Here is a 22,413-nt window from a genome sequence, read left to right as displayed (position 1 = left end):
GCTAACTTTGAGTGAGTTGCCCAAAGGGCACACAAAACTCAGAAGACACGGGGAAGAAGAAAAGGAACCTGGGCAGCACCAGAGCAAAGGATGGCTCCGTCAGGCACTTCAGGATAAAATCATTCACAATTCCTACAATGTATTTGATCTGGAGCCTACTGTTTACGTAGTGTTATTTATGTTAACTGTATAATTCAGTTACGTAGATCTCATTCCATAATGTGGGCTCACAACCATGTGTAGTCTCAACAAGTCATTTTCTGGCTTTCACAAAGTCCCGAGTGAACGAACACTTGGATTGAGGGTTCTGATCTTCACAGCCAGGACTGCAAAGCCCAGAGAGGGCAAAATGGGGTAAGCAGCCCTACCGTAGAGCATTATTTCAATGAGATTTCTACCTACCTGGATGTTCCACATGATACATTGTCACAGCTGCAGACACAATTAAATAGATACTGAATTACAAGTAGTTTAATAAAGTGCTTCTTTTTGCCAATGGATGGAATTTGTATTTATCAGTACACGGTTGTTTGCTAGAGCTTCAATCATTTCTAGGAAACTATGCTTTTGCACCGCTAGAGAGACAGCAATATGATGGAAGATGATTTGAAATTGCTTTTAAGCTTTCGAAAGCACAGAGCAAAGCAGATTTCAGCTTCTGAATGGATACTGACATATGGAGCTTATTTCCAACTAGGAAGAATCTCAGTCTGCCTATCTGTGACAATTTTTCTTTTCAACTGTTTAGGAAATAACACAGCTGATTAGACCAGAGTGTTAGAAAGTGTGGATAGGGAAGGAAAAAAAAATTTTTTTTTTAATTATACAAAGAGAAATTCAATTAACAGCAACCCAATGAATTATGCAAACCAGCTTTGCCAATTTTTCATAAATTTTAAGGTTCGAGCCTAGTTAGCTCCTGACTGAACAATACATGAGGCCTCCAGCGTGGGATATGGATCCAGAGAGCTATCTCATCAGTGGAAGAAGGTGTGGGTAAGGAACAGTCACGGTCACCTACTCAGTGATACTGTGCCCTTGGCACTGTGGGAGATAAGAGGCATTTTCAAAGCACCAGCTCAGCACATGCCTCTGACATTCTGGGATGGGATGTTTTCTTCAGCTGAGGTGGGTAGAAATAATGTGGCTGCCAAAGTGAATAAGTAGCAGAGGAGTCAAAACAAACCACCAGAAAATCAGGAAAAGTAGGTCCCATTTTGGATAAGCACTTTCAGGAAAATGAAAAACTAAAGCACTGGAAATAACAAGAGTGAAAAACATGCCTCTAGCTTATCCAGTGGTCCAGAGAATGAAAATGACGGGGAAGAAAAAGATAGATTCCAGCTTAAGAAAATAGTAAAGCAGAAGATCTGCAATAGCTTTATAACATTTTTTAACTATTTAAAGATCTGTCTAGGAGTTCTCTTGTGGCACAGCAGGTTAAGGATCTGGCACCATCACTGCAGCAGCTTGAGCTGCTGCTGTGGTATAGGTTTGATTCTTGGCTCAGGAATCTCCACATGCTGTAGGTATGGAAAAAAAAATCTGTCCAGTTGTTCATTCACAGAGTATCACAAATTTTCCTAAGGAAGGCACCTAAATTAGAGCAACCAACCATCCTAGTTTGCCCTGAGACTTGAGTGTTTCTGGGTACTTGGGACTGTAGGTGCCAAAAAAATCTGAAAAACTGGGGAGAACTGGAATGGTTAGTCACTCTTGTTTTTAGAAAAGAGGGAGCACTTTTCAATTCCCATATTGATAATTTATTTCTTTTACATTCTCTTGTGAGGGAAGATATAGAGAGGGAGTGGGCAAGATTGTCTTTATGACTGAAATGCAGACTTTCTAGCATAGAGGAAGAATCTCATTATAACTAACAATTTCTAAGGCGTTCTATCTATGAGTGGCTCTTGCGCATCTGAGCACTTTTTTTTTTTGGCCATGTCTGCAGCATGCGGAAGTTCTTGTGCCACAGCAGTGACAATGCCAGGTCCTTTAACCACTAGGCCTCCAGGAAACTCTTGAACATTTAATTTATTTATTTTAGGGTTGCACCTGCAGCATATAGAAGTACCCATGCTAGGAATTGAATTGGAGCTACAGCTGCCAGCCTACACTACAGCCATGACTCAGGATCCAAGCTGCATCTGTGACCTACACCACAACTCACAGCAACCCCAGATCCTGAACCCACTTGGGGAGGCCAGGGATTGAACCCACATCCTCATGGATACTAGTCAGGTTCTTAACCCACTAAACCATGATGGGAACTCCATCTTGAACATTTTAAAATAAAAATCTTGTAAAACTTAGAAATTAATTTTTCAACTTAACTTTTTTTAAGTTGGTGCATTACCAAATATTACCTAGCCAGGAGATTAAATATATACAAACACGCCCATGATTTGCTTTACATTTATTTGTTGTCCAGAGATAAAACGTCATGCAGGGCATCTTTCCTATTTCTAAGTAGAAAAAGGAAGTTTAGGGGTGAGCATATTTTTACTTCTTTGTCATTGGAATATAGAGATCCTGAATTTCCCACCATTTAAAAAAAATGACTGGCAAGTACTATTCAGTGAAATAAACTGGTTGCATGGCCAACATGCTATGCTAATTGTAAAATAACCAAGTGATGTTTCTTTTATATCAAAACTGCATTCCTTATATTATTACAGTTTTCAAATTCCTGAGTACTTAACTCTCTGGTCAACTAGTGATAGGAAACTCTAAGTTAAAGGGATTTTGAAAGATTTAGGAGGTCTTATGGGGATAAAGGAAAGCCTACCAATATCATGGGGCTCTAGCAGTTAGTTTCAGGCACAGTTTCCACTTTAATGAGCCAAGTGGGAAAGACAGTCAGAATTCCTGTCTTGATGTCTCTAGTTCCCTTATTTCTTTATTTTGTCTTTTTAGGGATCTGTGACATTCATTCTGAACCCAACCACATTTCCTCACCGTACCTCTCCATCCTGTCCATTCTTATTCTTCAAAGATTATAACAATATCTGCCAGCTGATTGTCTGTAGAAAAGTCACTCAGTGTTTTTGTTAGGTCCATATTCATCTAACACTTTAAATCCTAGGCTTGAAGGGAGTGAACCATGCCTATTTCTGTATATCCAGGTTGGGTGGCTGAAATTCCTGCAACAAGAGTAGCCTCCTTGGGACTGAGAGAAACTAGATCCCATATGGCCTTGTTTCATGAAGGAAACATCTGAAATCAATGACTCCCTTTTTCAAAAGTAATGTTATGAATTAAACTGTCAACATCCAGAGGCTCTGTAATGATGATCATACCAATGGGGATAGCTTGGTGAATCCACACAATTCTAAATAATTTAAATAAAATGCCTGAAAAGCAAAGTGGAAATTTACTGCTGTGATAATAATACTGCAGTGACAGGATGCTGGGCACTATCACTCCCTTCAGAGTTCTTGTGTTTAATAGAATAAATCCGAGTCCACTCAGCAATGGAAAATAAAGGGTGATATAAGAGAACTATGGTTACTGTAATGTTAGAGGTTTGCAAGACTCTGTGGAGGAGATGTCTTCCCCCCTTACAGAGTGATCAATGTCATTTTATAAGCACAGAAAAACTGCAGAGCTTGAAGAGCCAAGGGTCAGCTTTTGGTAATACAAGTCAGCCTGTAACTAAGTAGGATTAAAGGATTACATTTCATTTATGTATTCAATTGTCTGCCTCTCTGCCTTTCTTGCCATGCCTTACATAGCTCTTATTACCACAGTACTGGGGCAATTTAAACTTTGCCCTTCTTAAAAAGTACTATTTTCAACTTTTCTGAAAGAAGAGGGTACCAATACTTGGTAGAAGCAAAATGAAGTCCAGTGCTGACAGATGCCTTTTCTAAATGCAAATTCAGGCTGGTCATATAAAAATACATATAGGAAATGGGCTCGTGGGTCCTAGTGTCACAGGCCCTTTCCTGTCTGCATCTCCTCTTCTAATGTGAATCCACAGCAGGCGATGAAGGGAAGTTCTCCCTCTTTCAGAGTGGAACTATTCAGTAGTCCATCCTCCCAGCTCATCTTTCTTTCTGTGTCAGATTAAAAATGGCCACAAGTTCTTTGACATTCCCTGCATGGAGATGGAACATTTATACCTCTCCTACTTAATCTGAGCAGCCTCTATGATGCCTTTGACTAGCAGGATGCTGTGAAAGTGATGCTAAAGCAACTTCTAAGCCCAGTATCTAAGCTGACGGGAGTGGAATATCTGTTCTTGGAGCCCTAGGAGCTGCTGTGTAAAAAGCCCATGTTCCTAACGTAGAGATCTTGGGGAAGGGCCCTGAGACCTTGCAGAGAGGAAGAGGAGCTGACCAAGCCCAGCCTGTCAGCCATCCCCACTAAGGGACCAAGTCAGCCACCAGTTGAATACCACCAAACGGTCATTGTTTGAAGTCACTAAGTTTTGGGGTAGTTCATTGCACAATAGTAGGTAACCAGAACCTTGTCCTAGAAGAAAGCGACAACTTTGGTGGGCTGGCTACCTTGAGCCTGCTTCCTGCATCTATAAATAAAGTTTGACTGGAACATGCACATTCACTTTCATGCTGTGCATGGCTGCTCTCCTGCTACCAAGGCAGAGTTGAGTAGTTCTATAAAGAAGACCACATGGCCCACAAAGCCTAAAATATTTACCAACCCGTCCTTTACTGAAAAACTTTGCTGAACCTACTCTTAGAAGAAGCCTCACCCATGAAACTCATGATTCTCTCTACGGGAGAATATATAATAACTCATCTGTTACCATTCACTCTCTAAAGACTTTCTAGATGAGGAGCCAAAACTCTTTTGCTGACTTTGGCCAAGGTGTCAACCTTTGAAAGGCCAGTTCCCCTCTCTTGGTCTCAATGCCCTCATTTGTAAAATGATCAGTCTTTCCTTAGAGCGGTTCCATGAAACACTAGAGACATAGGATGCTCTGTGGAAAAAATGGTCCTACAGTCAAAACCGAGGGAAGTCCTGTACGCTATCTATTCTAATGGAGATATAAAATGCTCATTAGCCTATTAAGGCCTCTGACATAAAGAAACCAGTCTATGTTTGTTGCATGTAATTGTTTTCTCAAACACTTTTCCTACCAAAGTGCTTTCCCCAAACCCGAACTGGGAAGAACACACCCCAGAAAATACCACATGGAGTGCTTTCCAAGGTCCCTTTTTGCTTCAGCACTTCCTGAGTTTATTTTTCTGGCCATGCAGAGTTAACTTCTTTCAGTACTCTTTTAGACTTCCCTTTCTAAAGACTGCTGCTTTTAATTTCTTAGCAATGTGTGACTCCGCCAATGTAATTTGCTGACTTTTCAGATTGGAGATGCGGTGGCCAATTAAGCAAGCTGCAAATTTCCTGAGGAACAAAAACGACACAGTGATCACCCATTTTTGGATGACAATGATAATTATGGTCTTGAAATAAAGTAGGGACAAATGCACATACATTTTGAGAATATCACTAGTTTTTATAATCAGAAGTTTTTTTTTCCATGTAGCCAAAATACAGTGTACAGTTCCTTCTTAGCATTACAAAGCCTATTCGAACAATATCAAAAATGAACATATTTAATAATGTAATGTGTCTAGAAAATATTAAATACAAGGTAACTGCTTATCTAGGCTGCTTGTTTAGAATTTCAGGTTATGGAAACCAATTATATAAAAGAAGGAAGTGTTTTTCCTGCTGAAATAATTGCAAAGCAAGGCTGTCTTCCGGAGCCTGGGGCTGCTGGAGGTTCCTGACCAGAGGACACATCCTAAGGCAACTGCAGTATTATCTGCATTTAAGTAGGCACATTTCTTTCCTTGGTTGTAGCTACTTCAGATGTAACATATTGTGCTACATCCACAACTGCTCAATCATTAACCCTGTCAGCAGCTACAAAACGTCAATTTTAATAAAGCACAAGTTATTTTCTCTAGTCATTGCTAGGAATAAATGTTAACAAACTCTTTTTTTTTTTTTTTTTTTTTTGGTCTTTTTAGGGCCGCATCCATGGCATATGGAGGTTCCCAGGCTAGGGGTCGAATCAGAGCTGTAGCCACTGGCCTATACCACAGCCACAGCAATGCAGGATCTGAGCCTAGTCAGTGACCTAAACCACAGCTCATGGCAATGCAAGATCCTTAACCTAGTGATCGAGGCCAGGGATTGAACCTGTGTCCTCACGGATGCTAGTCAGATTCGTATCCACTAAGCCACGATGGGAACTCCAATAAACTCATTTTTATAAAAAAAGATCAAATTAAAAAGAAACAAGTTAAATTCTACTGAAATGCATCTCAAGGAATTTCTTACTGAGACATCTTATGACATAATTAACCAAAACTTTTGTAGATATTAATCTAAACCAGTGGTTCTCAACCAGGAGTGGTGTTTTTCCTTAAGGGATGTTTGACAATAACTGGAGATATTTCTAGTTACCACAACTTGGCGGCTGTTACTGGCCAAGAATGATGCTAAACATCCTATAAGGCATAGGGCAGGTCCCCATAATAAAAAATTATCTAACCTATGATGTCAATTGTGGAGAAACCCTGATCTAAACCACTCTCTTAACCTAAGAAAGATTTTCAAGGTAATACCTGCAAGGATATTTATGATATAACAAGTTGTTTGCCAAGAGTTGATTTAACCAACTGGTATTTATTAGACTATATGCTCCTTGAAGGCAGGAACATGCCTTGGTCTCCCTAGGACCCAGAAAGGAAACAGGCCTAATGCTTAAATAATGTCTGCTGAATGCATTTTATTTTTTCGCCAAGAAAGCTGACAGTAGGTGAGCTACAGGGAATTGAGAGCTTAATTGTTTGATTAAGCATATGGAGACATGGATACCATGTTCTCAGACATGCTCACATGTCATTCTGTGAAACATCTTAATGGTAGTTTAAAACAATAAGGCTATTATATGACCTCATCTCTCTTTTGCCTTTTTTTCTTTCTTTTTTTTCCTTTTTTTGTCTTTTTAGGCTGCACGCTATTGAGGTTCCCAGGCTAGGGGTCCAATTGGAGTTGTAGCCACAGGCCTACTCCACAGGCATAGCAACTCGGGATCCAAGCCGCATCTGTGACCTACACCACAGCTCATGGCAATGCTGGATCCTTAACCCACTGAGCAAGGCCAGGGATCAAACCTGCATCATCATGGATGCTAGTTGGGTTTGTTAACCACTGAGCCACAACATGAACTCCTCTTTTGCCTATTTTTATACTCTCCTCTTCCCTGGGCTCTACCACCCTCCTGATCTCAGGAGGTCTATGCTGATCACTTCCAAAAGCAAGACAGAACAGAATGTCAGAGCTGAGAAAGGGATGGGACATACTGTATCCTCCAGCCTTCACACAGAGGAAGTTCCTTCCATACCTCTGATACCTGGTCCTAGAGCCCCCTCCTCCTCCACCCCTGCCTCCAACTGAATACAGTTAGAGACAAGCTCTCCACTTGGAAAGCCAGCACCCCCTTTTTTCTTCCTTTTTAGGGCTGCACCTATGGCATATAGAATTTACCAGGTTAGGGGTTGAATCACAGCTGCAGCTGCCAGCCTATGCCACAGCCATAGCAACACCAGATCCAAGCCACACCTGTGATCTACGCCTCAGCCTGCAGCAATGCTGGATCCTTAACCCACTGAGTGAGGCCAGGGATGGAATCCACTGAGCCACAATGGGAACTCCTGAAAGCCAGTCCATTCTTTTCAGCATTTGCATTTGCTCAGATTTGTGAAATGTATTCCCCACTCTATGGGTAGGGTGATCACTGTGTGCAGTGAAATTAGACAAATCTAACTGCCCTCAAGTCCATCCAGAACTGCTCCCCAAACTCCCACTGATGTTTGCGCCATGTCTAAGACCTCACAGAATCAGTGCTGCCCTCACAGTGTGGATCTCAGCATAAGTGAACTTGGACATGGCCAATGAGATCTGAGATATGAATCTGTGTTTTTCCCTTTTCATTTTCCACCATTCAAGCGGCTGGCAGAATTTGTGCTTCCTGGTCTGGTGGAGGAGGGAGGTGTCTGCGGCAGGAAATTGCCAGCGCTCCACTTCCCCTTCTAGGTTTTGTGTCCCCAAAGCCTAAATTGGTTGGAAACATTTTGTGCTAATTGCCTCTGGAAACAAAAGAAGGTGGGGATGCTTTTAGATACAACCAAAGCAGAGAGGAAGTTCCTTTAATAGCAACAAGACTGGGGAGGGGGAATACCTCCCCTCCTTTGGACAGAGAAGAGAAAAGCTCTTTTGTCAACATGCCAGAGAGGAGGGGCTGTGTGTCCCCCTGTCTTGCCCAAGACCCTCTGGTTCTGGTTGAGGTCAGATGCAGCAGAGCATCCATTCTTAAGGACCACATGGATTTGGTCAATCGTTATCTGAGTCGAACTCTCCCCTCATTCCCTCGACTTTCCGGCCAACCTCACACTTACAACTTGGAGTCTTTGTTCTGCCCTGGGTTGGGGTAAAGGCAGCTGCGAGCATGGCTAAACATTGTGCTGGCCCAGTGGGCTGGGGGTCAAAGTAGAAAATGAGCTATTTCTTGCACAGCAAAGTTGGGGACCAGAGATCCAACTATACTACATAGCTATGTGTGGTACAGTGTGGCGATGGGACAGTGGACAGAGCTTAGTTGGAGTCTAAGAGGGTTGAGTCTTGGGGCTTGCTTATTAATTGTCACTTCCAACAAATTTCTTAGCAGGGTCTCAGCTTTGTCCTGGAGAAAGTAAGGACAGTGTGGTCCGCCCTGGCAGTCACAGGGGTGCAGGTACTGATTTCCCCTGGAGTGAGAACCTGGTGTGATGAGTGCAGTCAGCTGACAGCCTTGGGTGGCTGGACCTCTAGGATCCACAGGGCATTCAAGCAAGGCCATGCTCTCCCCAGGCTACTCCCAGCCATCACCTGAGCACAGCATGGGGACTAGAGCCTGAACATTTCTGCCCAACATGAGGCTCCTGTAAATGAGCAGTCTGCTTGGAGATCCCCCAGCCCTGTGGGGGGGAATTTTTTTCAAGGCTTTCTCACAGTCTGAGCCTCCTCCTACCCACTTTTCCTTCCTTCCTCTTTTCCTTCATGGCATCAGAGCTGCATGAGGACTGAAGGCTCTCCCTGCTGGTTCTGTCCCTTTTCCCTCTTATAGGTATTTTCTCTAATAAATCTGCACTCCCAATTCCACTCAAGTGTCTGCTTCCTATTAGACTCAAACTGATACAGCTGCCCTTAAGAAGCTCTTTCATTATTTGTTTGGTTGGCTGTGCCCTTGGCATGTGGAAGTTCCTGGGCCAGGGATCAAACCTGTGCCACAGCAGTGGCACAAACCACAGCAGTGACAATGCTGGATCCTTAATCCCACTGAACCACCAGGGACCTCTGGGACAGTTTTAAAAATTGGAAATAGCACAGTTCCTGGCTTTTGGTGTCTGCTCAGTAAAAGTGAGCTTCCTTCAACTGGGACACATTACAGAGTCAGGAAATGGGTAATACCTTCTTCTATATAGGCTCAGTACTTTAATCATATATTCCATTGTGGACTTCAGTAGCTGGCAATGTGAAGTTGGACTTCTTAACATAGTACTCCAGTCTCCAAGATATCCAAATTATCTGCAGGCAGGTAACTAGGTGTGTGTGTGTGTGTGTGTGTGTGTGTGTGTTGGATTGCGAAGGGAAGAAATTGGCTTTAGAGCCAGAGAGATCTAAATCTCATCCTAATTTGCTGTGTGACCTTAGGAAAATCCTTTAACCTCTGTCCTCAGCTGCTTCAACTATGCCATGGGAATAATACTGCCTACCTCATTAAGTAGCTGTGAGGGTTAGAGATAATCTATGTAAAGCATTTAGCACAGTGTCCAGCCCAATAAGAAATCCCAGCATCTATTCAAAGGATGCATTGCCTGTACATCCTTATTCTTACCCTGTACTCTTATTGCCTGTACATCCTTTCACTCATTCAATACTTATCGGGGGAGCTTGGGATACAAGGGTGAACCAGACAGGCACAGATTCCTGCGCAGCCTGACAGGCAGGCATGGCACAATGAAATATATCCAGTAATTATAGCAGAAACCTTAAATGATGCTTATTATGTGCTAGATGCCATTTTAAGAGATTTACCACACATTTACTCATTGAGTCTTTATACCACCCCAGTGAGGTAGGCATTTGCTCAGGATGACGTAACTAGGGATGCAATCCCTAGTGTGGATTAGTGTGGATTTGAACCCAGGCTATCTGGCTCCAGAGTCTATACTTTTAACAGCTAAGCTGTATTGTCTCTCTAAACATTTGACTTAGACTGTATGATTCTACAGAGCATTAACCATCCTTACACAAGCATATAACAATATCTAGGACATTAAATGAATAGGAAAAACAGTTCTTTTCTTTAGAGAAACATAGGCCCAGAAAGAGTAAGCCAGCCAAGCAGGTGTAGACACTGATCAGCCACTGCTGACCCACATGACAGCAGTCACCTCCCCCCGCACACCCCCTTCTCCCCATGTGCTTGGCTTCCAACTCAGCAGCTGTGTCCTGGCAATGGCACTAGGAGAAAAGTTACTCTAATATGGTTTTTCATCCTATTTAACCCTGATCTTTTCTTTTTTTTTTTTTTTTTGTCTTTTTTTTGTCTTTTGTTGTTGTTGTTGCTATTTCTTGGGCCGCTCCCGGGGCATATGGAGGTTCCCAGGCTAGGGGTTGAATCGGAGCTGTAGCCACTGGCCTACGCCAGAGCCACAGCAACGCGGGATCCGAGCCGCATCTGCAACCTACACCACAGCTCACGGCAACGCCGGATCGTTAACCCACTGAGCAAGGGCAGGGACCGAACCCGCAACCTCATGGTTCCTAGTCGGATTCGTTAACCACTGCGCCATGATGGGAACTCCTAACCCTGATCTTTTCTTCTGCTACAACCACAGGCCTCTTCTCGTGCTAATAAATTCTCAACTTTCAGTGTCATAATTTTTGATGCCTATTGGAACTTTCTGGCAGAAAAGTTAAGTGAAAGGCAAACCAGTAGATTTTATTTGGACTTTTCATAAAAGTGTCCACATGACTGGATTATGTAGTTTGCTGAGAGTCTGAAATGCAATCAAGGTAGCAGTAAGGACATCGGACCCTGGACACCAAGTTCATTTCTTAGTACGTGGCAGACACCACCCAGTTCTGGATGCCTGAGTAGCCAACACGACAGTAGCAGTTTGTTCCAAGAAATCTTTCACGTTTATAACAGCATACCATCATCACAATCATTCTAGAATAAAAATGACCATGCTAATACAAAAAACAAACAACCCAACTCACCAACCTCTCCTAACTAGTCAAAAATGATTAAGACCAAAAAGTGATTATACTTACGGGGGGACATTGTGCGAGTTTGTCAGCTGCCACCAGTTGAACATTTAAGTGTTTACTTTGGGACTTTCCTCTAGATTTAATCAACCGCTGTAAAACCTGACAGAAAGAAGACATGAATCTGAGATACTGTCAATGAGCTGAAAGAAAAGCAAATAAACAAAGACCTTTTTTCATAGTTTGTTTAGCCTTGAGTATTAATAGGGAGGAAACACAATGTGACAACACAATGTAACAATGTGTGTGTGTATACACACACATATATTATATACACATATACATATGCACACAAAATGACATCATCCACTTGCACTGGCTTTCAGTTATGGTAGATTTGATATGTTCATCCTAGTCTTTCTCCATGTGACTACGACCATGTGAGGTCTTGGGGGGATCTGAGTTCCCACCCTAGGTTTTAACCCAGAGCTTTATGTAAGACAGCCCTGAAAAAGTGGAGCAACTGATCTGTACCAGGTCATTTGCATTCAAATTCAAGTTGAGTAATATTCTGGCTTACTATCTCAATGGCAGATAAATAACAGAATCATTTATATACTCCACCCTTTCTGTCATCGATAATCATGAAGGCAGTCCAGTCTAATCCTGCATTAACAGCATGATGTCATGATCGAAGTCTAGACAAAACATTTGCACTGGTGTATTGCTGCATATAAGCTAGTGATATACCTATGTCTTTTGGACACCGCTGTAGCTGCATTTTTCTATACACTTTTCCTTCCTTAAAATTTTTTTTTTTTCCGCTGAAATAGGATGTCTCCCCCCCAAAACAGTACTAATCTATGAGTCTCTATGATACCCCAGCACATATGCCCATGAGAGTCCTTGCTCCTGCACTTACAGGCAGGGGTGGGAGGGACTGAAATCTATTTCAGAGCAGTGAAGGGTGCTTGACTCCCCTTCAGTTATGGGTCAAAGAGGTCAAGGCAATTTCAATCGATTCCAAGGATTTCCAAAAGGTCCTGGTTTGGTCAGGATTCCCAAGCTCATCCTGCACAGAATCAGTGCCTGGAAAGAAGGAAGGCTGGGAAGGTCAGCAGGGTCAGGAAGGGCATACTCTTAGCCTGTGAGAGGAGACCACTGTTCTGGTTGGAAACTGAACTGCACTCCTGGACAGATAAGGTAGCACCTCCCAAGGGTATCCATTTCATATTAACTTTTTCGAACATCGTTACTTTTTAAAATTAAAGAACATCCAAGTCAAAAGGGATCAGGTTGAGGCTGTCTCATTTTAATATTTTTATTTCTCCTGTTAGCATAAAGGTACATGGCAGATACGCCATCGTGCTCCATCACAGAATAACTGCATTCCTTGAAGAACCCAACCTAAGCACAAATGTAAGCGTTTATAAAGTTTTTCCATGAGAGGTTTTACACAGTGATATTTGACTTTATACATGATAAATATACATGTACTTCTAGAATATGTATTTTCTCAACTGGGGAGAGAATATAGGTGATATAAGATATTACACAAGAGATTTACCGAGACAGTGCCTAAGTTTCTGAAAAACCAGACTTTCCTTTTCCTCACGTTTCTTAGTTTTTCATTTTTGTTATACTCTTGCATAACTGCCTGACTTGGGAACCACAGTAGACACTGAACTTCTTGAAGGAATAAGCTATTCTTTATCTGTTAGCTCAAAATTTCTAGAACGTGGACAGAACAGATGAATTAAAAACCATGCTCATTAAAAGGGTCTCAATAAGCCATTCTCCTTGCACATTAAGAGAAATGCATAGAGCAAAGGATATTTCAAAAAACAAAAAAACAAAAAAACAAGACAAGCTTCTAATCCTTAAGACAGAAATAAGCTAATTACCTTTGGAGATGAGACTTTTACATGAACAATAATTGGTGCTAAGGAGGTCTTTATAAGTTGTGCTGGGTGATTGATGGTGTCTGCATCAAGAACTACCAGTTGCAAAGATCTCGCCAACTCAAAGATTCTTTCAATTTCACTTTGTACTTCCGCTAAAAGGAGAAATAATAAATAACAGGTCACGGTTATTTTTAGTAATTAGTTCCCATATTTAAAAAACAGTATCCCCTTTGACATTACGTTTGTCTATTTGAATTTTCATAGTCCTATCTAATTTAAGATTTTTCTAAAGAGAAATGGGTTGAGTTTTGCATAAAACCAGTGTTGGTGAAAAAAAATGAGATGACTCTCTTGATTTACTTGTTACACTCACCCTAATATTTAGCTATGTATATACCTATGTTGTTTTTGATTGTGGTTTTGTTCTAAAGAACTTTTATTTTAATTGAAATTTTTTTTGGCTGTGCCCTCCACATGTGGGAGTTCCTGGCCTAACACTGAACCCACACCACAGCAGTGACAAGACCGGATCCTTAACCTACTAAGCCACCTAGGAACTCCCGAAAACTTTTATTTTAGTGATTGATAGAAACTGAAACCACTTTTTAGGAAGCAACATCACATGGAAAGCAAATTACACTGAAGTATTTCTATCAGTCCACAACTTACTATTACTATTACTTATTTACACTACTATTTTATGGATGTCTTTTAAAATCCCACAACTCATCTGTTTTGACTGATTCACATTTCTGTACTCCTGTTAATTGTTCTGGATCTACTCTTACAACCAGTATATTGCTAAGTCTTTATTCAGTGTTAGGGCCAATGGACTTATTCTAAAGCATAATTATCTTCAACATTAAAAACAACAACAACAAATGCAATACCAATTACATTAAAGTGTCACAGTGCATTTAGAAGTAAATCTATTTGGCCAGCTGTGACAGCCAACTGACTTGAATCTTTGAGTGAATTTGGTCAAATGAAAAATCTGGTTATTTTCAATGTCCAAAGCAATCCAGCTATTTTTTTAAGCAAAAATGTAGGCATATTATCTATAAAAATAAAATATGGTTTTTTAAAATATAAATCATGATAAACCATGATTTACTGGTCATGTCCAATGTCTGAATTAGACTATTTAATTTTCAGACAGATGATCTTGTCTTGCTTTTTACTTGTTTTTATTTTTTGCTACAGGTATGACCTACCAATGTCGTAATCTTGTCCAAATTACAGACAGTAGACAAAGCTACCTAATTTAAATTATCTCAAAGATGGCCTAGGAATAAGTTGATGTCGCTCTAAATAAAGGGTTTGTGCCAGAATCCCATGATTTGTTTTGCCTATTCAGTATAAATTCAAGTTCATGTCACCTACCAAAAGTTCTCCCCTCTGTAACCAAATAGATTGACAGGGCGTGTGGGATCATGAATGCTCAAGACCATTGTGTAACTCAATGATAGCATAAAATTCTTATTTCTCACAAAATCACAGATGCATGATCTGTATTAGAAGTATGAATTTAAAGAGTCAGAAGGGGATAACTATTTCCCATCATCCTCCTTTTTGGCGAAACATTTTTATTTGAGAATTTTAGTCATATTCTATTTAAAAATTAGAATGATTTAAATTGATCTAATTCCGAGTTATCAAAAACCAACTGCAAGGAAGATTTTGCTCAACTGGAGAAACCAAATTTTTTAGAGACCCAGTAAAAACTATCTGGATTATCTTGGCACATTCTTAATTATTTTTTGGAGGGAAATGTTTTAATAGCAAAGTGACTTAAATTTAAGAAAAGCAGCGTTAAATGAATAAAAAATGCATGTGTTTGAGTATCAGGATCTCAGTATTCTAGCTCTGTCTCGGCTACTGTTTAGCTGTGTCACTTGCTGGAAATCATGCAATCTCTTTAAATCTCATTTGCAAGATAAGGAGATTGCACATCATAATTTCTAAAATTCTCTCCTGTGCTCTAAAACTTAATGGCCCAGTATGGGAGCCACTCACCACAGGTGACTACTGAGAATTTGCAACATGACTGGAAATTGAGATGTGCTATCAATATAAAATGAACACTGGAGTTCCCTTGTGGTGCAGCAGGTTAAGGATCCAGAACTGTCACTGCAGCGGCTTGGGACACTGCTGTTGGGCAGGTTCAGTCCCTGGCCTGGGAACTTGCACATATTGCAAGCATGGCAAAAAAAAGAAAAAAAAAAAAAAAAAAAAGCACTGATTTCAAAGACTGTTTGAAAAAGCTAACGTAAAATACCACATTAATAATTTTTTTCATTTTGATTGTTTGAAAGACATTTTGCATATATTTGGTTAAGTAAAATACACTGACAAAAAAAAAAAAAAAAAAGAGCCAGCAGAACCCAGCAGAGGGTGTTCAGTTCAACTTCTGACTCTTAACTTGTTTTCTGATTTCCTTCCTGTAATGGGTTGAATTGTCTTCTCCTCAAATTCATATGGTGAAGTCTCAACCCCTCAGTACCTCAGAATGGTAACCTCATTTTTGAGATAGGGTCTTTACAGAGATAATCAGGTTAAAATGAGGTCATTAGGGTGGGTGCTAATCTACTATGACTGATGTTTTTATAAAAAGAGGACATTTGGAGACAGAAGAACACCATGTGAAGATGGAGGCAGAGTTTGGGGTGACGCTTCTACAAGACAGGAATGCCAAAGATGGCCAGCAAACCACCAGAAGCAAGCAGAGAGGCATGGAACAGACTCTTCCTCACATCCCTCAGAAGGAAGCAAAACCCCACTGATACCTCAATCTTAGACTTCTAACCTCCAGAACTCTGAGACAATAAATTTCTGTTGTTCAAGCAAAAAAAAAAAAGTCAACATATCCATCATTTTTCACATTATCCAATACCAATGGCCTGAAAGATTTCATGTTGCTTTGAAAGATGACTAGTTTTCAAGACATCAGTGTAAAGAATCTAGACAATTTGGCTTATTTGCAAAATTCTGAAATCATATTCTACCTACTGTCCCTTTTTTCTCATTTGTCAGAAACAGTTAAAAAAAGATTGTTCTCAGAGTGCCCATTGTGGCTCAGTGGCAATGAACCCAACTAGTAACCATGAGGATTCAGGTTTGATCCCTGGCTTCGCTCAGTGGGTTAAGTATCTAGTTGTGCCGTGAGCTGTGGTGTAGGTTGCAGATGTAGTTTGGATCCTGCATTGCTGTGGCTGTTGTGTAGGCCAGCAGCTGTAGCTCTGATTCAACCCCTAGCCTGGGAACTTCCATATGTTGTGGGTTCGGGCCTAAAAGAGGAAAAAAAAAAGATACTTTTCATGAGAGAAGTTTGGAAAATAAGGTTTCTTTAGTTTGTTGGTTTTCCATTAAAGTGCCACTGGTTTAATGTAATTCCTGGCCAGCACTCTACTAGACCAAGTCTATACTGTTTTAGGCTTCAAATCTGAATTTTTTCTGAAGTAGCAAAAAGGCAGTGAAGCAAAGTAGATTGCCCTGGTACAAAGAACCCTTGAGGAACTTTGAGTCTTTGTGTAAATAATTCAGAAATTCCTGGGCCTTATTTACTTTGCACCAGCAATGAGGTAAGTGTGGTTTTTGATAGGCGCAAAGGGAAGGTACACGTACTGCTTAATCAGCATAAAACTTGGGCCATGGGCATGAACAGAGAGGTTCTCAAAGCAGGCCAGGAGGCTGAAGATGGCCACCCTATATACTGGAGTGGTCCAATTATTTGGATAATATGTATACAGAATACAATATATAAATTATATGTGCAAGAAAGACATATTTATCTACCCAGCTCATTTTTAAAAAGGAAAAACTCCAAACCTAACAACCTTGACTACCTAGGTTGACTCCAATCAAAGGGTCTTTATGATTTTATTCCAGGCAAATGGGACTCTGAGAAGTAATGAACTATGAAACTGGGGGGATCTCAATGAACACTTCTACAACCTGACCACAACTGGTCTAGACACATCTCTCTCCAGCATCTCTATCACCTGTGATCTTTCTTATAGCCAGGGGCTAAACCACTTCAATGGCTCCCTGTAGCCCAAAGCAACATTCCTTAAAGTGAGTACCCTAGAAGGCTGATCTCATGAGCTATTCTTGGGAAGAAGGGGATTTTCTGCAAGGGAAATACTGGATATTATAAGGGTATCTGTTGGAATTTCAAATATGCATTACCCTCTATCTTTTTTCTTTCTTTCTTTCTCTCTCTTTTTTCTTTCTTTCTCTCTCTTTTTTCTTTCTTTCTTTCTTTCTTTTTTCTTCTTTTTTTGCTTTTTAGGGCTTCACTTGGAGTATATGGAGGTTCCCAGGCTAGGGGTCCAATTGGAGCTACAGCTGCTGGCCACAGCCACAGCCACATCAGATCCAAGCCTCATCTGCAACCTACACCGCAGCTCATGGCAATGCCAGATCCTTAACCCACTGAGGGAGGCCAGGGATTGAACCCGCAAACTCATGATTCCTACTTGGATTCGTTTCTGCTGCACCATGACGGGAACTCCAATCTTTTTCTTTCTTTCTTTTTTTTAATGGCAGAACCTGCAGCATATAGAAGTTCCTGGGCTGGCCGTCAAATCAGAGCTGCAACTGCCGCTTACACCACAGCCACAGCCACATCAGATCCAAGCCACATCTGCTACCTATGTCACAGCTTGCAGTAATGCTGGTTCCTTAACTCACTCCACATCCTCACAGAGACAATGATGGGTCCTTAACCCAGTGAGCCACAGTGGGAATTCCACTCTCTTTATGTTAATGCCTTTAAGAAGTCTTGCACGGAAAAAACCTGACAACTTTTTGATTCATAATTGTCAAATGAATTTGACCATGGAAAATATACTATTAGTATCTTTATTTACTAGGTTGCACCCAAGGCATATGGAAGTTCCTGGGCCAGGGATCGAACCCATGCCACAGCAGCGACAATGCTACACTACAAGAGAATTCCCTATCTTTTAAAAATCAGCCTTTCTTGGAAGCTATTATGGAGGTCTCTTTAGCAAAGTGTACTACAGCCCTAACATTCTGGCCTCAATCTATTTTTTCAGTCTGTTCTGTTGCTCTCAAATCAGGCCCCCCACTCTCTTTTTCTAAGCATGCTTTGCACAAAACTACTTGTTTCTCAACCACACTATGTTTATAGCTCAATGCTTTGTACATTCTTGACTTTCCTGAGGAACCAGCTCAAATATAATAACTTCTTCAAAGTCTTCCCAGACACTTCTTACTCTGTACTATTCTTTCTTTACATCTTTAGTACTTTGCTCATAATTCCATTTTCACATAGTATTTTAACAATCTCTCTTCTTTCTGTTTGCCCATGGATAACATACTTTGTCGTAGTCACACATGTACTTCTTAAGTCTGGTATAATGCATGGCAGTAGCAAGTGTTCAATAAACATTTGATGAAAGAATCTGCAAATGTGCATTAACAAGCAAATGGGAGCGACTCACACAGTGGTTGTTATAATAGGCTGCATTAAATTAACTCTGGAGTTCTCACTGTGGCTCAGTGGGTTAAGAATCCAACTAGTATCCATGAGGGAGGACACAGGTTTGATCCTTGGCCTCGCTCAGTGGGTTAAGGATCTGGTATTGCTACAAGCTGTGGTGTAGGTCATAGGTGTGGCTTGGATCTGGTGTTGCTGTGACTGTAGTGTAGGCTAGCAGCTGCAGCTCTGATTATACCCCTAGCCTGGGAACTTCCATATGCTGCAAGTGCAGCCCTTAAAAAAAAAGTTAACTCCAATGGTTGTGGGTATATGGCTTTACAGAGTGAAAAGGAAAACCAGTGAACCGACTTCTACCTTGTTTCCTCTTAACCCCCACCCCCACTCCACTGGCTCTGACTGGCTCTGACAACAGGTGACTACACAGATTACATGGAATGACTTCAAAGAATATCCATGAAATTGTAGGCTGGTGCAAGATGGTTGAAAAAGTTGGACAACCTAGCTTATGCTTTTAAGTGTCCTTTAGCCTCTCATTATACATCAGAGGAAGGAGTGGTTAAAGTCAAAGGCACTGTGAAGAACAGAAAGGAGGGTGGAAGATAGGAGAACAGAGAACAGATGCTTCTTTGAAACATCACCAATCTAGTCTGGCATCTCTGTCACCTTTGATATATTACTTCAGTCAGTTACCTAATCTGATTCATCATCATCTCTACCATCATCACTCCTGAAGGTCAAAATACTGTGCCTTTAAGAGTGTTTCACTCTTGCCTATGAAAGGCTCTAAATACAGCACTAAAGAAGGAACCACTGATGTCTGGGATCTTGCCTCCACAAATGCTGACAGCCGTACCATTTGCTATGTTTAGCATTCTTGCACAAAGCACCCATCCAACAAACATTTATTGAGCAAATACCTCGTGCCAATCCTGGGTGAGGAACAGAGAAGATATTTTGCAGTCTCTTTTAAAGCTGCACAATTTTTAGCTCAGGGTCAAGGTTTAGCCTTTAGCAGACACTTGATGGGGTATTTAGGCATGTAATCTATCCTAGAAATCTTAACCTTCAAAAGTTTTCTATCCTCTATAGAGCTCATTCCAGAAGTTTAAAAAAACACAGTGCCAGAGATGAACACTGTCTTTGCTGCTCTTCCCATGAGGAAGGGCAAGGTCAAACAAGCTGCACTCAGAATGTGAATGCAAAAGAGTTACGATGGACCACACCACTCTGTGCAGTCCCCAAAACCACAAACAGGCTTTCTTTTTCTTTTTCCGGCCACACCTGTGGCATATGGAAGTTCCCAGGCTAGGGGTCGAATTGGAGCTGCAGCTGCTGGGCCTTCACCACAGCTACAGCAACATGGGATCTGAGCCACATCTGTGACCTATGTCACAGCTTGCTGTGGCAATGCCAGATCCTTAACCCACTGAGCAAGGCCAAGGATCAAACCTGCATCCTCATAGATACTAGTCAGGTTCTTAACCCACTGAGCCACAATAGGGACTCCCACAAACAGGCTTTTGGGATGAGTGTTGTGACTCCTGCAGCACAGACGCACTTCTGTGGATGGTGAATGCATCCTCCACAGCCCTGCTCGTGTATGGCTTGAGGGAGCCAATCACTGTGGTTTTTTCCTTCTCTATCATGGTGAATTTCAGGATGCTTCTGGCTGATGCACTAGGAGAGACATGCTCAAACCCCCTCCACAGTATTAATCGTGGTTGCTACTTCCACTTAAAGATGCAACTCTTCTGGGTACCAGCTGGGTACAACACTAAGAACACCATCATCTAGCTTTCTTTTAAGAATCTGAGAAAGCCGAACATCTTATTTCCTTCCTTGTCAGTTGTGACTCAGGTATGACAGCTATCATTAGCCTCATTGAGGAGCTTGGGCAGAGCAGGGATGAGTGACTAGGGGTGACAGATGAGGAGAGCCTGTTTCGGAGTCTTCCCACCAGACTACTGATCAGTTCATTAACTGATGCTGAGAGAGGAGCTTCCAGCTGCTGCAGGCCTCTGCTCCCTGCTTTTCCCCAGCTGGCCTTGTCAGTTGATCAGCGCTTCCCCATGCTGAAAGGGGAGCCAATTGGAAAGACATTCACAAACGCAACATGTGTCATCCCGGGCTGAAAGCACAGCTTGGAGAAGTACCACATTTGAACAGCTTACCTAAGCTGGACCGAGTGTTCGAACGTTCAATTATTGCTCTCTTGCTGGGATTATTTAGGACAGACCTCTTAGCAAGAGAAATGTCAGCTGTCACTCTCGTTATTGATATCCTATGAATAGGAACACAGAACAGAACAAGCCAGTAAAAATGTTATGGGGCTCTCCAAGTGATTTAGAACCACAGTACTTAATAACCACTTTACATACTACAGTGCAACCACAGGATAATAAACATTGGCCACAAGTCTTTTAAACAGGCTTTGGCTAGCATGGAAATACAAGCAGGGCAGAACGAAGGAAAGTTTTTGGCTATTTAACAAAAGAAGAAAGACTCCAGGAAAAATTCAGCTCTTCCTCCTCTATTGTCTGCCTTGTCTAATTCTCTTTATAATGCTCCCCATACCAGAAGGGAGTCAAAACATATGAATAAACCATGCTCTTTCTAGGAAGCAGCAATGCAACATCCCCACAATTCGCAGTGGATGAGCTCTTGAACAAGACCTTCAGGAACCTCAAATGCTCTGCCCTGGTTTATCAGTGCTGCTGGTCCAAGGGGGAAATGATCTTCACTTTGATCATCAAAGACAGTCAACCAGTTGGCAACCATGTTGCATTCCTGATGCTCAGTATTTAATTCATGACACATGAAGCATTTTGCCACAGGCCCCAAAGGAATGTTGTATTTCTAAAAATATGAAAAATATGATTTCTTTTCTTCAGGCACAAGATTCTTCAGCCTATCTGCATAATACTTTGAATGCATGTGGTGGGCAGTAACAAGGCACTATCGCTGAGGGCAATGTAAGGATTATGTCAGCATTTCTATAAGACAAGAACACTGCAGAGACACTGCCAATGAATGGAGAGGGGAGTCCATCTGTATATGATTTAGCAAAGGAGACTCTCTGGAACTTACAATTTAAAAATCACTGTAAGCTGGGATGGTTTGACTTCAGATTATTATCTACCTGCAGAATGCAAAGAATGCCTCTTTAGGCCAGCCACAGCCATCACAGGCCTTTCTCCATTCTTATCTTCAGAGCTTGGCCATGTTCCAGGAAGGAGACAAGGAGAGGGCCTCTCCTTCCCTTGAGCAATCATGGCACTTTCAAGCTCTTTTAGCGGGTGGAGCAGGGAAGAGGGAGGACTTATCAGCAATTAGAGTCACATATCATCTCACAACACTGTCAGCGAGTCCTCACCTGACTCCAGTGATCTGAATCCTTGGGGAGAATTAAAAATTGTCCTTTGTGTAAATGGTTAGAAATTATTTCTTTAAAGCAACAGACTGGGCAAAAGTTCTGGTGCTATTTTATTTTATATTTCCTCTTCTCTCTCTCTCTCTCTTTTTTAGGGCTGCAGGTGCAGCATATGGAAATTCCCAGGCTAGGGGTCGAATCAGAGCTTCAGCTGCGGGACTATACCACAGCATAGCAACACAGGATCCGAGCTACATCTGTGACCTACACCACAGTTCACAGCAACACCAGATCTGTAACCCACATTCTCATGGATACCAGTCAGATTCATTTCCGCTATGCCACAACAGGAGCTCCTGGTGCCATTTTATAGCAAA

General features: G+C 41.5%; 1 protein-coding gene across 1 annotated transcript in view; it reads right to left on the bottom strand.

Moving 5' to 3' along the window:
- CACNB4 (calcium voltage-gated channel auxiliary subunit beta 4) overlaps positions 1-22,413 on the bottom strand; it is a gene marked incomplete at its 5' end in the record, with an annotated part of 52,891 nt that overhangs the window by 5,937 nt on the left and 24,541 nt on the right. The window contains 3 exon segments of the mRNA NM_213750.1: positions 11,362-11,457; positions 13,200-13,351; positions 20,838-20,947. Coding sequence (NP_998915.1) covers positions 11,362-11,457; positions 13,200-13,351; positions 20,838-20,947 — 358 coding nt within the window.

The sequence above is a fragment of the Sus scrofa genome, chromosome 15 (genome assembly GCF_000003025.6).
Source record: "Sus scrofa isolate TJ Tabasco breed Duroc chromosome 15, Sscrofa11.1, whole genome shotgun sequence".
Lineage (NCBI taxonomy): Eukaryota > Metazoa > Chordata > Mammalia > Artiodactyla > Suidae > Sus > Sus scrofa.
The sequence above is the reverse complement of the archived record's forward strand: the minus strand, read 5'-3'. Positions and strand labels throughout refer to the sequence as shown.